Source organism: Coregonus clupeaformis, chromosome 33 (assembly GCF_020615455.1).
Source record: "Coregonus clupeaformis isolate EN_2021a chromosome 33, ASM2061545v1, whole genome shotgun sequence".
In the NCBI taxonomy this organism is placed as follows: Eukaryota; Metazoa; Chordata; class Actinopteri; order Salmoniformes; family Salmonidae; genus Coregonus; species Coregonus clupeaformis.
In genome coordinates this window covers 10,721,992-10,739,627 of record NC_059224.1, presented here as the reverse complement: position 1 = coordinate 10,739,627, position 17,636 = coordinate 10,721,992, and the positions used below count along the sequence as shown (strand labels likewise).

At 45.8% G+C, this 17,636-nt stretch overlaps 1 protein-coding gene across 1 annotated transcript in view; it reads left to right on the top strand.

Annotated features, from left to right (window-relative positions):
• LOC121548664 overlaps positions 1 to 8,723 on the top strand; it is a 30,570-nt gene extending 21,847 nt beyond the window's left edge. Inside the window, exons 4-10 of the mRNA XM_041860183.2 lie at positions 3,236 to 3,550; positions 3,665 to 3,994; positions 4,096 to 4,209; positions 4,328 to 4,356; positions 4,496 to 4,543; positions 4,644 to 4,715; positions 8,444 to 8,723. Coding sequence (XP_041716117.2) covers positions 3,236 to 3,550; positions 3,665 to 3,994; positions 4,096 to 4,209; positions 4,328 to 4,356; positions 4,496 to 4,543; positions 4,644 to 4,715; positions 8,444 to 8,581 — 1,046 coding nt within the window. The 3' untranslated portion in view covers positions 8,582 to 8,723. The remainder of the gene's footprint in view (positions 1 to 3,235; positions 3,551 to 3,664; positions 3,995 to 4,095; positions 4,210 to 4,327; positions 4,357 to 4,495; positions 4,544 to 4,643; positions 4,716 to 8,443) is intronic.
• Positions 8,724 to 17,636: the final 8,913 nt, after the last annotated feature.

Genomic DNA, 17,636 nt, shown 5'->3' with positions numbered 1-17,636 from the left:
TTATTTCCATCCTGTAAACTATTTAGATAAAAGCAGGATGTACACAGAATTAGAGGAACGGGAAAAAAAACGTACTATTCATACTTCTCTACTGCTCCTGTAGCCAACTTCTCTATTTTCTGCAATAGTTCACTCACTCATCACACATTGAAGGTTAGAAAGCTCGAACCACAGATGAAATGGAGTTCCCCAGTTTATTTCTAAGTATCTTTGCTAGAACCACTGTGCTGGGGTGGGCTATATCATCTGATCAGCACTATTGTTGGCTAGCTGAATCACCGCCATTCCTTCCAGTTCTCTGCTGCCAATGACTGGAACGAATTGCAAAAATCTCTGAAGCTGGAGACTCTTATCTCCCTCAATAACTTTAAGCATCAGTTGTCAGAGCACCTTACCGATCACTGCACCTGTACACAGCCCATCTGAAATTAGCCCACCCAACTACCTCATCCCTATATTGTTATTTATTTTGCTCTTTTGCACCCCAGTATCTCTATTTGCACATAATCTCTTGCACATCTAGCATTCCAGTGTTAATACTATTGTAATTATTCTGCACTATAGCCTATGTATTGCCTTACCTCCATAACTTGCTACATTTGCACACACTGTATATATATTTTCTGTTGTATTTCTGACTTTATGTTTTTTTACCCCATATGTAACTCTGTGTTGTTTTTATTGCACTACTTTGCTTTATCTTGTCCAGGTCGCAGTTGTAAATGAGAACCTGTTCTCAATTGGCTTACCTGGTTAAATAAAGGTGAAATAAAATAAATAAAAATAAAAAATAAAAATTCTAGTTAGCTAGACTATGCTGTCAAAACAAGCAAACTAGTCTTTACTTGATTAGAATTTGTTCTGGTACTCACAAACAGTCAAACTGCAGTTGACCATTTCCCTGTCCCTGACGCCGAGAGAAAATCATGACCACTTTGAGGAAGTGATGCTATAGTGGTGAATAGAGATGCTGCTGTATGGTGAGAAATGTGTAGAGCTGAGACACTCTGACAGAGGGGAGACAGAAACAGAGGACAGAGAGAGAGAGAGAGAGAGGACAATGGCTAACGTCCATCATTCATTTTTGGGACAGCTTGTGACTGTTTTGTACCTGCTAACAGGTAAGACAGAGGAGAGAGAGAATAACAATACTATTTATTAAGAGATCATCACTCACATTCAACACGGAAAACCATCAATCTCAGGAAAAATAGACATGCGGAAGTTATGTTAACATTTCTGTTGTGTTTCTGTCTACCTTTATCTTCACTATTGTATAATAGTATATTTGTCACGATCGCCAATAAAGTAGGACCAAAGCGCAGCGTTGGGAGTGAACATGATGACTTTAATGTTGAAATAACGACAAAACAAAACACGATCCGTAACGTCCTCAGTACACCGACTGAACATAGAACAAAAACCCACAACCCCCAACGGAAAACAAACAGATTAAATATGGCTCCCAATCAGAGATAACGAGCCGACAGCTGACACTCGTTACCTCCGATTGGGAGTCACTTGACCAAACACATAGAAATACACCCAAAAGAATGAACAACCCTGGCTCAATATTCAGAGTCCCGGAGCCAGGGCGTTACAGTACCCCCCCCTAAAGGCGCGGACCGCGACCGCGCCTCAACAAGGGCTACACAAGGGAGGGCTGGGTGGGCACACCTCCTCGGCGGCGGCTCCGGCTCCGGCCCTGATCCCCACTCCTCTCCAACCCCCAAAGTACCCCCGGTCCTGTCTAGCCCCGCTGGCCGGAGCCGGACTGACGACACGCGCCCCTGGCTTGGTGCGTGGAACAGGAATGGGCCTTACCAGGCTGACGACTCGCCCCCCTGGCTTGGTGCGAGTGGCAGGAACAGGCCGGGCCGGGCTGGCGACGCGCACCGTATCCCTGGTGCGAGTGGCATGAACAGGCCGGGTCGGGCTGGCGACGCGCACCGTATCCCTGGTGCGAGTGGCCGGAACAGGCCGGGCCGGGCTGGCGACGTGCACCGTATCCCTGGTGCGAGTGGCCGGAACAGGCCGGGTCGGGCTGGCGACGCGCACCGTATCCCTGGTGCGAGTGCCCGGAACAGGCCGGGCAGGGCTGTCGACGCACACCGTATCCTTGGTGCGTGGAGCAGGAACAGGCCGGGCAGGGCTGTCGACGCACACCGTATCCTTGGTGCGTGGAGCAGGAACAGGCCGGGCAGGGCTGTCGACGCACACCGTATCCTTGGTGCGTGGAGCAGGGACAGGCCGGGCTGGGCTGTCGACGCACACCGTATCCTTGGTGCGTGGAGCAGGGACAGGCCGGGCTGGGCTGTCGACGCACACCGTATCCTTGGTGCGTGGAGCAGGGACAGGCCGGGCTGGGCTGGCAAAACGCACCACAGACTTGGTGCGGGGCGCAGGAACAGGCCGAGCTGGGCTGGCGACGCACCCCGTAGGCTTGGTGCGTTGAGCAGGGACAGACAGAACCGCACTGGGGACACACACCCCCTGGCCCTACACGGGGATCAGGAACGGGCCGGACCGGACTGGAAACACCCCCCAGTACCTCTCGCCGTGCCTCCACACTTTCCATCCCCTTCGTAACCAGTGGCCCCCTTAAACTGGCGGCCATATCTGCCAACCTCTTGCACTCCTCCGGGCCGTACACCTTCTGCCCCGACGTCGTGAGCCCCCCCCTAAAAAATTTCTGGGGGTCTCTCCTCTCGGTGGACCAGGCCTCCATAGTCCTCTCCCAACCTTCGCTCTTCTGGCTCCACCACTCGTTATCCAACTGCTGCTTGGTCTCGTTGTGGTGGGTTTTTCTGTCACGATCGCCAATAAAGTAGGACCAAAGCGCAGCGTTGGGAGTGAACATGATGACTTTAATGTTGAAATAACGACAAAACAAAACACGATCCGTAACGTCCTCAGTACACCGACTGAACATAGAACAAAAACCCACAACCCCCAACGGAAAACAAACAGATTAAATATGGCTCCCAATCAGAGATAACGAGCCGACAGCTGACACTCGTTACCTCCGATTGGGAGTCACTTGACCAAACACATAGAAATACACCCAAAAGAATGAACAACCCTGGCTCAATATTCAGAGTCCCGGAGCCAGGGCGTTACAATATTACTCTATTCTTCAGAGAAGTACACCTGTGATGAATTTCAAGTGACTCTGTGAAATATAATGTAATCTGTATTATCAGTAAATAATCATCTGATGCCATTTTCTTGTCAGGTGTCAGTGGAATCACTCATCCTCTGTACTCCATTGTTGGAGGTAATGTCAGTCTGCCATGTAACAATGTGATTTATCAAAACTGCTCCTCAACTACATGGAACTATGGATCTATTGAAGAAGTTGGTCATGGGAGGGTGAAAAAGGAAGAACAGAACAACAGAGCTGACAGACTGAGTTTAGGGTTTAACTGTTCTCTACATGTTAGTGATGTCAGAGCTGAGGATGCTGGAGTCTACATCTGTCAACAGTTCCTTACAGAGGGTGGATCACAATATGGAGGTGATGCTCCTGTTCATCTGTCTGTTCTAACTAGTGAGTATTACTGTTTAAATAAGAGCTGTGCAAAAGTGTAGTGTTGATAATCATATTAAACATGAGCAGTACATACTGAAAGATTATGCAAGTATGATTTTTTCTCTTTCTCAGTGTCCTCGTCCTCACCAGTCACAGATATAAAACCTGATAGACCAGTAACATTAAGGTGCTCTCTGCACACCCTCAATGGACCTGGCAGATGTGCCCCAGGCATGGACCAAGATGTTAGTCTGAGCTGGCAGAGGGTGGATGAGACAGATACTGGGCTGATTGAGGCAGGTACTAATCTGCAGGGAGACTCCAGATACCAGGTCACACAGCTGTCTCACTGTGACATCACTCTGAATATGACACTCCAGAGGGAGGACAACAACAGGAAGTGGAGGTGTCAGCTGACTGGAAAAGTGGAAATCTTCCTGGATTTCACCTTTAAGTTCTCAGGTAGGGGTTCTATATTATATATCTCCCATTTGTATGTATATTGTGTAGTAAATACTACATCTGCCTTATTAACCACCTGATAAAATGATGTGATTAAACAGCTCCGCATCCCCTCCCTGGTTCTCCACTAAACCAGACCCTCCTCCTAACTCTATCTGTTGGAGCAGCTGTGTGTGTCGCTGCTGCTGTCATCATTGTACACAGAAGAAGAGCAAGTACGTACAGACATTCATCGTTTTTCTTTGAGTTGAATGGAATATAATAATAAAACACACATGGAGCAAATTGTTCCTCTGTATCAATTCTTCTGATGTCTTTCTTTGTTATTTTCAGATAATCAAGTGCCAAATGATAACAGCATTGTGAGTAACAAAGACATGTAATTGGTGTACAATGGCTTAATAAAAACAGTTAGTGTATTATACTATTGTTGTAGGGAATTAACTAAGAGGTTCCACTATATTTCTGTTAATTGAGTACCATTGTTACTCATTTATGTAGGGTCTGAATGCAATAAACCACTCCACCCCACCAACCAATGAGGACAAGGTTAGTGCATTAACACATTCATTTAATTTCATTTTAACCTGTTGTTATCACGCATTAAGACTAATGATTCAGATTTCAATAACAATTTTGGTACTTGTAGTGTCAACCTGCTGACAGTATCACCTATGCCTCCATCCTCCACTTCAACCAAAATCCGCCTCAGAGAGTTGATGTAAGTGAAGCTATACTGTACGTATTGTAATATTATGACTCTCCCTCCTATAAACAGTTTGAAGTCTTTACTTTGGTGTGTGCGTGTGTGTGCGTTTTGCTTGCTCGGATACTTTATCTGAGATTGATGCGTCTTTCTGTTGGTGTGCGTCTCGGTCAAATAAATTATCAATATTTTATTTCAATGGGCAAGGAGGTACGGGCCCGGTCCGCCCTACCGTACCTCCTTGCCTGTCCAAATAAAATATTGATAATTTATTTGACCGAGACATGCGCAGACAGAATGACACATCAATCTCAGATAAAGCATCCGAGAATGCGAAACAGCATTCTGGACAAAAGGAGTATGGCATATCATACTTTTTCTGGTCAGACAGGATCACATACATGGGCTAAATATTGTTAGACAGAGGGGTGCTGTTTCAGCAGAGAGGAAGAGGTGAAGCGAGAGGGCTCACTCTCGCCAAAATCTGTCCTGAATAAGCCCAATGCGTTTCTATGGGCATAATATGCAGACCTTTAGCTTGTCACCTGCATTCCCGCCTTTGGGACAACGACTAGCATTGTTAGGGTGGAGACGTGAGCATCTCGTCATTATACTGATCTCTGGTTACAGCCACTTGCTAATTAGAAAGGAAAGTTGGCGGGTGCAGAGTGCACTGTTCAGATGCTGGCTTCCCCTAATTCAAAATACTTTACCAAAGAGCTTGACTTAGCCACAGAGGATCATTAGCTTATTTAAAAAAGAAATAGCTGTGGATTGTTTCAAATCACAAGTGCATAAAGGCTTATGCCTATTTGGGAAGCTCGCATGGCGTTAGGCTGAGCTTATTGAGTTGGGAGTGAAAAGCATCTAAAATGTGGGAAGAGCATAATTTTAAATGTTGAGACAAGAAGAAGGGCAGCGGTGTGTGGCGAAGATATGGGCGTCTTTCTCCAGAATGCAGGCACTCAACTCTCCAGAATGTGCTCCGCTGTCTCCAGCCAATTCTTTTACATTCATTGTTTCATTGTGTGAATCGTTTGCCCTTTGATTGTTTATTTTGATAAATTCCCCATTACATACAGTGCATTCGGAAGGTATACCCCTTCCCTTTTTCCACTTTGTGTTACAGTACGTTACAGCCTTATTCTAAAATTGATTACATTAAAAAATCAATCTACACACAATACCCCATAATGACAAAGCGAAAACAGGTTTTGATTTTTTTTTGCAAAGTTATACAAGTAAAAAACAGAAATACTCGATTTACATAAGTATTCAGACCATTTGCTATGAGACTCGAAATTGAGCTCAGGGGCATCCTGTTTCCATTGATCATCCTTGAGATGTTTCTACAACTTGATTGGAGTCCACCTGTGGTAAATTCAATTGATTGGACATGATTTGGAAAGGAACACACCTGTCTATATACTGTAAGGTCCCACAGTTGACAGTGCATGTCAGAGCAAAAACCAAGCCATGAAGGTCGAAGGAATTGTCCATAGAGCTCTGAGACAGGATTGTGTCGAGGCACAGATCTGGGGAAGGGTACCAAAACATTTCTGCAGCACTTAAGGTCCATAAGAACACAGTGGCCTCCATCATTCTTAAATGGAAGAAGTTTGGAACCACCAAGACTTTTCCTAGAGATGGCCGCCCGGCCAAACTGAGCAATCGGGGGAGAAGGACCTTGGTCAGGGATGTGACCAAGAACCCAATGGTCACTCTGACAGAGTTCCAGAGTTCCTCTGTGGAGAAGGGAGAACCTTCCAGAAGGACAACCATCTCTGCAGCACTCCCCCAATCAGGCCTTTATGGTAGAGTGGCCAGACGGAAGCCACTCCTCAGTAAAAGGCACATGACAGCCCACTTGGAGTTTGCGAAAAGGAGCCTAAAGGACACTCAGACCATGAGAAACAAGATTCTGTGGTCTGATGAAACCAAGATTGAACTCTTTGGCCTGAATGCCAAGCGTCACGTTTGGAGGACACCTGGCACCATCCCTACAGTGAAGCATGGTGGTGGCATCATCATGTTGCGGGAATGTTATTCAGTGGTTGAGAATGGGAGACTAGTCAGGATCGAGGAAAGATGAACAGAGCAAAGTACAGAGAGAACCTTGATGAAAACCTGCTCCAGAGCGCTCAGGACCTCAGACTGGGGCGAAGGTTCACCTTCCAACAGGACAACGATCCTTAGCACACAGCCAAGATAACACAGGAGTGGCTTCGGGACAAGTCTCTGAATGTCCTTGAGTGGCCCAGCCAGAGCCCGGACTTGAACCCGATCGAACATCTCTGGAGAGACCTGAAAATAGCTGTTCAGCGATGCTCCCCATCCAACCTGACAGAGCTTGAGAGGATCTGCAGAGAAGAATTGGAGAGACTCCCCAAATACAGTTGTGGCAAGCTTATAGCGTCATACCCAAGAAGACTCGAGGTTGTAATCGTTGCCAAAGGTGCTTCAACAAAGTACTGAGTAAAGGGTCTGAATACTTATGTAAATGAAAAACCTGTTTTTGCTTTGTCATTATGGGGTATTGTGTGTAAAAAACAATTGAATCCATTTAAGAATAAGGCTGTAACGTAACAAAATGTGGAAAAAGTCAAGGGGTCTGAATACTTTCCGAATGCACTGTGTGTAACCAGTAAGCATAGTAAATGTACTGTTGATCCCCATCATCTGCTTACATTAATTACTGTTAATGCATTAGTAATTTACCATTCTCATTCTCAGAGTGGAAACATTGTTTGCAGAGTTCATGACCTGCTACACTTGTGAGAAACAAGTACTGGTTTATTTCATAACCATAATTTAGGAGGTTTATACATTTTGTGTGGTTTCTCTGTCCTGATAATATTGAGGGAGCGAGTGCCTGAGCATGCAAACATGCTTAGTTGATACAATGTTGCACTTCACTAGAGATAGCTCAAGTCAAGACAGACAGGTGAGTAGAGAGATTATTGCGATTGAAAGAACCTGCATTTTTATCAGGATATTTTCTGCTGTTTTAATTTCTCAGCTTTAGGCATACATATTTTGACTTAGTTGATGATGGAAGTTATAGGCCTACTGCTGCATTGGCTTATAGGCTATTTCTGAGTACCATGTGCAATAATTGTTTTTGCAGCAATGGATCACAGTGTATATATGTGTCCATATGGTAATGCTCTTGCATTAGTTGAATTTTTACTTTTAGATTTTTATCATTTTAATTCAGATTTGTGTGATTAACCACGTGACAATACTTTTAAGAAACTAAAACACTACTTTTGAAATTAAACTGTTCCGTGAAAATGCGCTTATAAAAATAATCCTAACTGGCATGCAGATAGGTAGACATGGTAGAATAAATTGTAAGCGTCCCCAAACTTGAAACTCATGAGCTGCCTATGGTCTTTATTATAACACCCAAGGACGTCCACACAGGAGGTCCTGTGAAAAAAACTGGCCCACCTATAGAAATCAAATCCCCATCCAACTGATTCATTCTGGCGCCCTGTTGTGTGTGTGTATTTTTTGTTTTACTATCCTTGTGGAGACCAGAAGTCCTCACAAGGATAGTAAAACAAGGACAATTTGGACAAATGGGGACTTTTTGCCAGTCCCCACAAGGAAAGAGGCTATTTTAGGGTTAGGGTTAGGGGTGAGGGGTTAGAGTTAAGGTTAGGGTTAGGGAAAATAAGTCCCCACAACGATAGTAAAACTAATATGTGTGTGTGCGTGTGTGTGTGTTGTCACTGTAGGTCCAGGATGAAGATGCAGTGACCTATTCCTCTGTTATGCCCTCTTCTACCAGAGAGACAGAGAACCCTGCTGACCCCAGCTCTACTCCACAGCCAAGACATCAACATGAAGACTACACTCAGTCTTTCACAGCCTAATCTCAGCACCCAGAACCAAATATCTTGTGAATGCTGGCCAGCTACTCTATTTGGTTCAGGAACAGTTGATGGTCATTATGGCCAAACAGTTATATTTTTGTTTGATCAGACCAGAGGACATTTCTCCAAAAAGTACGATCTTTGTCCCCATGTGCAGTTGCAAACTGTAGTATTGTTTTTTTATGGCGGTTTTGGAGCAGTGGCTTCTTTCTTGCTGAGCGGCCTTTCAGGTTATGTTGATATAGGACTCGTTTTACTGTGGTTATAGATAATTTTGTACCCATTTCCTCCAGCATCTTCACAAGGTCCTTTGCTGTTGTTCTGGGATTGATTTGCACTTTTCGCACCAAAGTACGTTCATCTCTAGGAGACAGAATGTGTCTCCTTCCTGAGCGGTATGACGGCTGCGTGGTCCCATGGTGTTTATACTTGCATACTATTGTTTGTACAGATGAACGTGGTACCTTCAGGCGTTTGGAAATTGCTCCCAAGGATGAACCAGACTTGTGGAGGTCTACACATTTTTTTCTGAGGTCTTGGTTGATTTCTTTTGATTTTCCCATGATGTCAAGCAAAGAGGCACTGAGTTTGAAGGTAGGCCTTGAAATACATCCACAGGTACACCTCCAATTGACTCAAATTATGTCAATTAGCCTATCAGAAGCTTCTAAAGCCATGACATAATTTTCTGGAATTTTCCAAGCTGTTTAAAGGCACAGTCAACTTAGTGTATGTAAACTTCTGAACCACTGGAATTGTGATACAGTGAATTATTAGTGAAAAGATCTGTCTGTAAACAATTGTGGAAAAATTACTTGTGTCATGCACAAAGTAGATGTCCTAACCGACTTGCCAAAACTATAGTTTGTTAACAATAAATGTGTGGAGTGGTTGAAAAAGTGTATGTAAACTTCCGACTTCAACTGTATGTGTTATTTCATAGTTTTGATGTCTTCACTATTATATATACAGTATATATACAGGGTTTTATTTATTTCATTGAGATAGGACAGTGAGTTAGTGTGACACTCTGGCTCCATGGACTTTGATTATTGAGCCAGGGTTGTTCATTTTCTTTTGGGTGTATTTCTATGTTGGTTTCTAGTTGTTCATTTCATTGTTTGGTGATTAGTCATATGACTCCCAATCGGAGGTAACGAGTGTCAGCTGTCGGCTCGTTATCTCTGATTGGGAGCCATATTTAAACTGTTGTGGTTTCACTGTGTGTTTGTGGGTTTTTGTTCCATGTACAGTCATTTGTCACTGTGGACTTCACTATCGTCATTCGTTTATTTGTTTTCGTGGTTGCTTTGATTAAATAAAGTCATCATGTTCACTCAACGCGCTGCGTATTGGTCCGCTTCCTCAGACGATCGTGACAGAAAAACCCACCACAAAAGGACCAAGCAGCGCGTCCAGGAGCAAAGGGTCTGGACATGGGAGGAACTGTTGGACGGTAAAGGGTCCTGGACTTGGGAGGAGATCCTGGATGGTATGGATCGCCGACCATGGAGCGAGACGGTGGAGAGGCGACGGCGAGAGGAGCAACGGCATCGGCAGGGCCATCGTCGGAAGGACGGAGGCAACCCCAAAAAAAAATTTTTTGGGGGGCACATGGCTTGGGCGGCTGGGCAGCAGGAGGCTGCCACAGGGAGAAAAGGAGAGAAGGCTAACGGAGTACGGGAGCCATTGGCGAGTAGAGGGAGGGAAGTGTTTGTGGCACGGCGTGAAAGACTGATGTGTGTTGCCAGTCCGGTCCGGCCCGTTCCTGATCCTCGGTTGAGGCCAGTGGTGTGTGTTCCCGGTACGGACCGGTCTGTTCCTACTCCAAGCACCAGGTCCACGGTGTGCTACGCCAGCCCGGCCCGGCCTGTTCCTGCTCCACGCACCAGGGATAGGGTGCGCTCGCCAGCCCGGCCCGGCCTGTTCCGGCCACTCGCACCAGGGATACGGTGCGCGTCGCCAGCTCAGCCCGGCCTGTTCCTACTCCACGCACCAGGGATACGGTGCGCTCGCCAGCCCGGCCCGGCCTGTTCCGGCCACTCGCACCAGGGATACGGTGCGCGTCGCCAGCCCAGCCCGGCCTGTTCCTACTCCACGCACCAGGGATACGGTGCGCTCGCCAGCCCGGCCCGGCCTGTTCCGGCCACTCGCACCAGGGATACGGTGCGCGTCGCCAGCCCAGCCCGGCCTGTTCCTGCTCCACGCACCAGGGATACGGTGCGCTTCGCCAGCCCGGCCCGGCCTGTTCCGGCCACCCGCACCAGGGAGACGGTGCGCGTCGCCAGCCCAGCCCGGCCTGTTCCTGCTCTCCGCACTAGGCCTTATGTGCGTCCCCAGGGCCAAGCATGCCCTGTTGCTGCTTCCCGCACTAGCCCTGAGATGCGTGTCCTCAGCCCGGTACCTCCAGTTCCGGCACCACACATCAGGCCTACGATGCGTCCCCAGGGCCAAGCATGCCCTGTTGCTGCTTCCCGCACTAGCCCTGAGATGCGTGTCCTCAGCCCGGTACCTCCAGTTCCGGCACCACGCATCAGGCCTACGGTGCGTCCCCAGGGCCAAGCATGCCCTGTTGCCTCTCCCCGCACTAGCCCTGAGATGCGTGTCCTCAGCCCGGTACCTCCAGTTCCGGCACCACGCACCAGGCCTACGGTGCGCCTCAGACGGCCAGAGTCTGCCGTCTGCCCAACGGGGCCTGAACTGTCCGTCTGCCCAACGCCGTCTGAACTGCCCGTCTGCCCAACGGCGCCTGAACTGCCCGTCTGCCCAACGCCGTCTGAACTGTCCGTCTGCCCAACGCCGTCTGAACTGCCCGTCTGTACTGAGCCTGCAAAGCCGCCCGTCTGCCATGAGCCTTCAGAGCCGTCCGCCAGACCGGGAGCCGCTAGAGCTCTCCGCCGGACAGGATCAGCCAGAGCCTTCCGCCAGACAGGATCAGCCAGAGCCTTCCGCCAGACAGGATCAGCCAGAGCCTTCCGCCAGACAGGAGCCAGAGCCGTCCGCCAGACAGGATCAGCCAGAGCCTTCCGCCAGACAGGATCAGCCAGAGCCTTCCGCCAGACAGGATCAGCCAGAGCCTTCCGCCAGCCAGGATCCGCCAGAGCCGTCCAGCCGGGATCCGCCAGCCAGCCAGGATCCGCCAGAGCCAGCCAGCCAGGATCCGCCATTTAGTCCGGTACTGCCCCTTAGCCCGGTGCTGTCCCTTATCCTGGTGCTGCCCCTTATCCTGGTGCTGTCCCTTATCCTGGTGCTGCCCCTTAGTCCGGTGCTGCCCCTTAGTCCGGTGCTGCCCCTTAGTCCGGTGCTGCCCCTGAGTCCGGTACTGCCCCTTAGCCCCGGTGCTGCCCCTTAGTCCGGTGCTGCCCCTGAGTCCGGTGCTGCCTCTTAGTCCAGTGCTGCCCCTTAATCCTGTGGGGTTTAGTTGGGGGTGGTCATTTGGAGGAGGCTACGTAAGCAGGTAGTGACTATGGTGGGGTGGGGACCACGACCAGTGCCAGAGCCGCCACCATGGACAGACGCCCACCCAGACCCTCCCCTAGACTGTATGCTGGTGCGCCCGGAGTTCGCACCTTTAGGGGGGGGTACTGTGACACTCTGGCTCTATGGACTTTTATTTTGAGCCAGGGTTGTTATTTTTCTGTTGGGTGTATTTCTATGTTTGCTTTTCTGTTGGGTTGGTTTCTATGTTTGGTCATTGACTCCCAATCGGAGGTAACGAGTGTCAGCTGTCGGCTCGTTATCTCTGATTGGGAGCCATATTTAAACTGTTGTGTTTCACTGTGTGTTTGTGGGTTTTTGTTCCAGGTTCAGTCATAGTCACTGTAGGACTTCACTATCGTCATTTGTTTGTTGTTTTCGTGGTTGCTTTTATAAATAAAGTCATCATGTTCACTCCACGCGCTGCGTATTGGTCCGTTTCCTCAGACGATCGTGACAGTTAGGGCTGTGAGATAGGGCAGTGAGTTAGGGCAGTGAGATAGGACAGTGAGTTAGGGCAGTGAGATAGGACGGTGAGTTAGGGCAGTGAAGGTAGGAGAGTTTGCGAGTCAGAAGGGCATGGTTGGGATTAGAGCCCATGCTGACTTTGGTAACCGAGGCTGTACATGTGAAGAGAACTGCTGGATCATACAGGACACTAAGATGTGTTTTTAATTATGATTACTAGATGGATAAGGTAGAACACTGGTGTTATGTTTTCTTTTAGTATGTAGCACAATAGCAGCTTCTTAGACAAACATATTTTAGCTCTGCTGATAACAAACTCATGGCATTTTTTTTCCTGCATTAATCATGTTTAAAATTATATTGACTAAAGTGAGTTAATAAAATGGAAATAAATCAGATCTGAATGTTTCATTTTCATTCACTCCAGAGTTTCACAGAGTACAACAACATTGTATTGCCTAATTGGGGGTTTATTCTGTCATTTACTGTCTTTGTAAGTAGGAGGCAGGATAATTCTCAAATGTGAAATAGACTACCTGGTAGCTAGGCTATATCGTAGTTCGCTCTTTCCATATTGATATATAGATTGTCTATTGTGTTATTGACTGTATGTTTTGTTTTATCCCATGTGTAACTCTGTGTTGTTTTTATCGCACTGCTTTGCTTTATCTTGGCCAGGTCGCAGTTGTAAATGAGAACTTGTTCTCAACTGGCTTACCTGGTTAAATAAAGGTGAAATAAAAAAATAAAAATGATTCTCTTTTCGTTTTGTTCTACTGAGAATCGGTTGCCACAATGAAGCAGAATATTTATTCTGAAAATACAAAAATACGAAAAATCGTGGTTTTTGATGTCTTGCGAAGGCTACGCTGCAGCCAGGGACGGCTCCAGCCTATTGGGTAACCCAGGCACAAATGTTTAGTGGCCCCCCTCTTGAAGGTGGAGAGATTTCCTGCAATTCTACACATTTTGCCATGGGTGTAGAGGGAATGTTGCAGTTTTAAAGGACATTTATTGGCAGTTCTAAACATTTTGTCATGGGGAAGAGAGACATGTTTGCAGTTTTAAAGATAATTTCCTGCAATTCTGCACATTTTGCCATGACTTTTGCCATGTTAATGATATCTGAGTAAGAATGACTAACAAAATCAATACAAGCCCCCTAGAGGTCAGGACCCAGGACCCCTGAGCATGTGCCCTGTGTTGCCGGTCGTGATTTGGACATGATTATTACAAGTTTAGATAACTGGCTAAACTAACTTAGCAATCTAAAAATGGTTAGCTGACATGGCTAATTTAGTGACTGTCGGTGACTAACAAAACAAGAGAAAAACAGCTGATAAACAGGCAAATTTCAAACTTGCACCTTGTGTATTCTACTATTCTAACTCTCAACATTAAGTTGAGACACTGAGTTCCTTTTTAAATTTGTTTTGGAAGGCCTCTAGCGGCCAGGAACGCTGCACCCCGCCCGGCGTGAAGCTCAGCTGCCTCCACCCCGCCCGGCGTGAAGCTCAGCTGCAGGTAAACGTGAAAAAGGGACTAGTCTGTGATGTCATTTCAAAGTAAGGCTGTAGGCTACAGTCCTTTTATTTGCAATGTCAATGGGAAGAACTAAAAACTGTGTAGGCTACTGTAAACTAGGGTTTCAAGTGCTTAAAATTCCAATCACATTTGAGTTTGTCATATAAAGTCAGAGTAGGTCTACAGAAAAACCTCTGACAGTCAGATGCTTTATCTAGGAGGACTGACGTAGCCTACCTACCTGCGCTGCTGACTAGAAGAAGGTTGTAAATAAAATAAGGTCATTGCATTCATGCTTTACCATATATTGTGGAAGTGTATAGTAAAAAAAACACACCTGTATAATATATAATATGCCATTTAGCAGACGCTTTTATCCAAAGCGACTTACAGTCATGCGTGCATACATTTTTTTTTTGTGTATGGGTGGTCCCGGGGTTCGAACCCACTACCTTGGCGTTTCAAGCGCCGTGCTCTACTGTACTGACAATGAGTTAGATATATTTAATTTGTATTAGTTTATTTAAAAACAGTTTCAGAAATTCATTAAAATGTTATAAAAGACATTGTGCTCATTAAAAAATTGGATTAGGGAAAAAAAATATTGATAAAGTAAATTAGAATTTCTCTATGCTGATTTCATTCACAATGGACAGAAAATAAATAACAAACGTATCATTCACACATCAGCCATGCTTTGCTTAATTGATGTCCGCACCACTACTGCATGCAATAAACATAAATAAACAAAAAGACGTGTAAAATAGATACTAAAGATACAAAAATATTAGAATACAACTATTAATACATCTTCCAACACACTCTACTCTATCATAGATGAACATCAGCTTTAGAAAACATGTATAATATCCTCTGTTACTAAATCAATAAAGCTACAGACAGTTTGAAAGTCTTAGTCCAGCACAGGAAGAAGAGTGAGGAACAAGGGGTCATTCTTCCAGGACCTGAAGCTCAATACCAGAGGCTTCTTCTATACAGAGAACAAAACAACAACACACACATCAGACAACATGTCTCACCATTCATTCTATAGCAGACTGTAAAGATGAAATAGTTAATAGGGGATTAGATGGACAAGATGATTATGTCAAAGGACTATTTATAACCTGATACCATTTCTGTTCACACATCTGAAGATCAGAATATGTGAATGTAATTTGTTGTATGCTCCATATGTTCTATGGATTGATGGAACCATTCATAATGTTTAGGTCTATCCAGTCTTTTCAGATCTGTGAACACTGATGTTGTGGGAGGAGTTAAGAACCTAAATGGAACTGGACCAATGCCTGTGACTGTCACCTGCTTGTGGGTGCAGAGCCTTGGGTGGGAGGTTCCTCCTTGTTGTGTGAATAGTGACTATGGCAGCCATGACGGTCAGAGTCACAAAGAGCATGATGCGACTGATGGGCAACTTAACAGCATTACTGGTACCTGGACAATGAGACAGACAGTGATTAAAAACAGACAATCATTTAGATTGATTTATATGAAAGTAAAGTTTGTATCACACAACAGTCACTAGAGGATACTGAAGACCAATATCCATTAGCCAAACACCTCTACAACTTCACCTCTGTCTGATCACGAAAGATCTAGCTTAGCGTTTTCATTCGTGCCTAATGGATTACTTTGATTGTTCAGACCATCCACTAAATAACTTGGAGTCTTGTTTTTTCTAAGTTAAAAATAGAACATGAACATGAACCTGCATCCGTTTAGCCCCGGACAGGAGTCAATGAGACGAGATATGGAATGATGGCCACGGGAAACTAACATCCATCAAACCCCAGCCAAAAACAGTCACTCTATGTCTCAGTCCCCATAGTAACACCAAAGGCCACTGTTCCCACGGTATCTTTCTGTGTTGTTGTTGCAAAATCCTTTTTGAAGGTGTGAAATGACTAGCTATGTTCTTTTTAGGGTGAGGTAAGATGCTGTGGTCAAATTAAAAGACAACCCATTACCTATTTTTATCCGTCTCTGGTCAGCCTCAGAAAAACAGAAGTGGTCTGAGCTGAAAGAACCACTGAGAGAAGGACCAGTTGCAGGCATAGACATACTTACAGTGGGGGGAAAAAGTATTTAGTCAGCCACCAATTGTGCAAGTTCTCCCACTTAAAAAGATGAGAGAGGCCTGTAATTTTCATCATAGGTACACGTCAACTTTGACAGTCAAATTGAGAAAAAAATATCCAGAAAATCACATTGTAGGATTTTTTAGGAATTTATTTGCAAATTATGGTGGAAAATAAGTATTTGGTCACCTACAAACAAGCAAGATTTCTGGCTCTCACAGACCTGTATCTTCTTCTTTAAGAGGCTCCTCTGTCCTCCACTCATTACCTGTATTAATGGCACCTGTTTGAACTTGTTATCAGTATAAAATACATCTGTCCACAACCTCAAACAGTCACACTCCAAACTCCACTATGGCCAAGACCAAAGAGCTATCAAAGGACACCAGAAACAAAATTGTAGACCTGCACCAGGCTGGGAAGACTGAATCTGCAATAGGTAAGCAGCTTGGTTTGAAGAAATCAACTGTGGGAGCAATTATTAGGAAATGGAAGACATACAAGACCACTGATAATATCCCTCGATCTGGGGCTCCACGCAAGATCTCACCCCGTGGGGTCAAAATGATCACAAGAACGGTGAGCAAAAATCCCAGAACCACACGGGGGGACCTAGTGAATGACCTGCAGAGAGCTGGGACCAAAGTAACAAAGCCTACCATCAGTAACACACTACGCCGCCAGGGACTCAAATCCTGCAGTGCCAGACGTGTCCCCCTGCTTAAGCCAGTACATGTCCAGGCCCGTCTGAAGTTTGCTAGAGTGCATTTGGATGATCCAGAAGAGGATTGGGAGAATGTCATATGGTCAGATGAAACCAAAATAGAACTTTTTGGTAAAAACTAAACTCGACGTGTTTGGAGGACAAAGAATGCTGAGTTGCATCCAAAGAACACCATACCTACTGTGAAGCATGGGGGTGGAAACATCATGCTTTGGGGCTGTTTTTCTGCAAATGGACCAAGACGACTGATCCGTGTAAAGGAAAGAAGGAATGGGGCCATGTATCGTGAGATTTTGAGTGAAAACCTCCTTCCATCAGCAAGGGCATTGAAGATGAAACGTGGCTGGGTCTTTCAGCATGACAATGATCCCAAACACACCACCCGGGCAACGAAAGAGTGGCTTCGTAAGAAGCATTTCAAGGTCCTGGAGTGGCCTAGCCAGTCTCCAGATCTCAACCCCATAGAAAATCTTTGGAGGGAGTTGAAAGTCCGTGTTGCCCAGCGACAGTCCCAAAACATCCCTGCTCTAGAGGAGATCTGCATGGAGGAATGGGCCAAAATACCAGCAACAGTGTGTGAAAACCTTGTGAAGACTTACAGAAAACGTTTGACCTGTGTCATTGCCAACAAAGGGTATATAACAAAGTTTTGAGAAACTTTTGTTATTGACCAAATACTTATTTTCAACCATAATTTGCAAATAAATTCATAAGAAATCCTACAATGTGATTTTCTGGATTTTTTTTTCTCATTTTGTCTGTC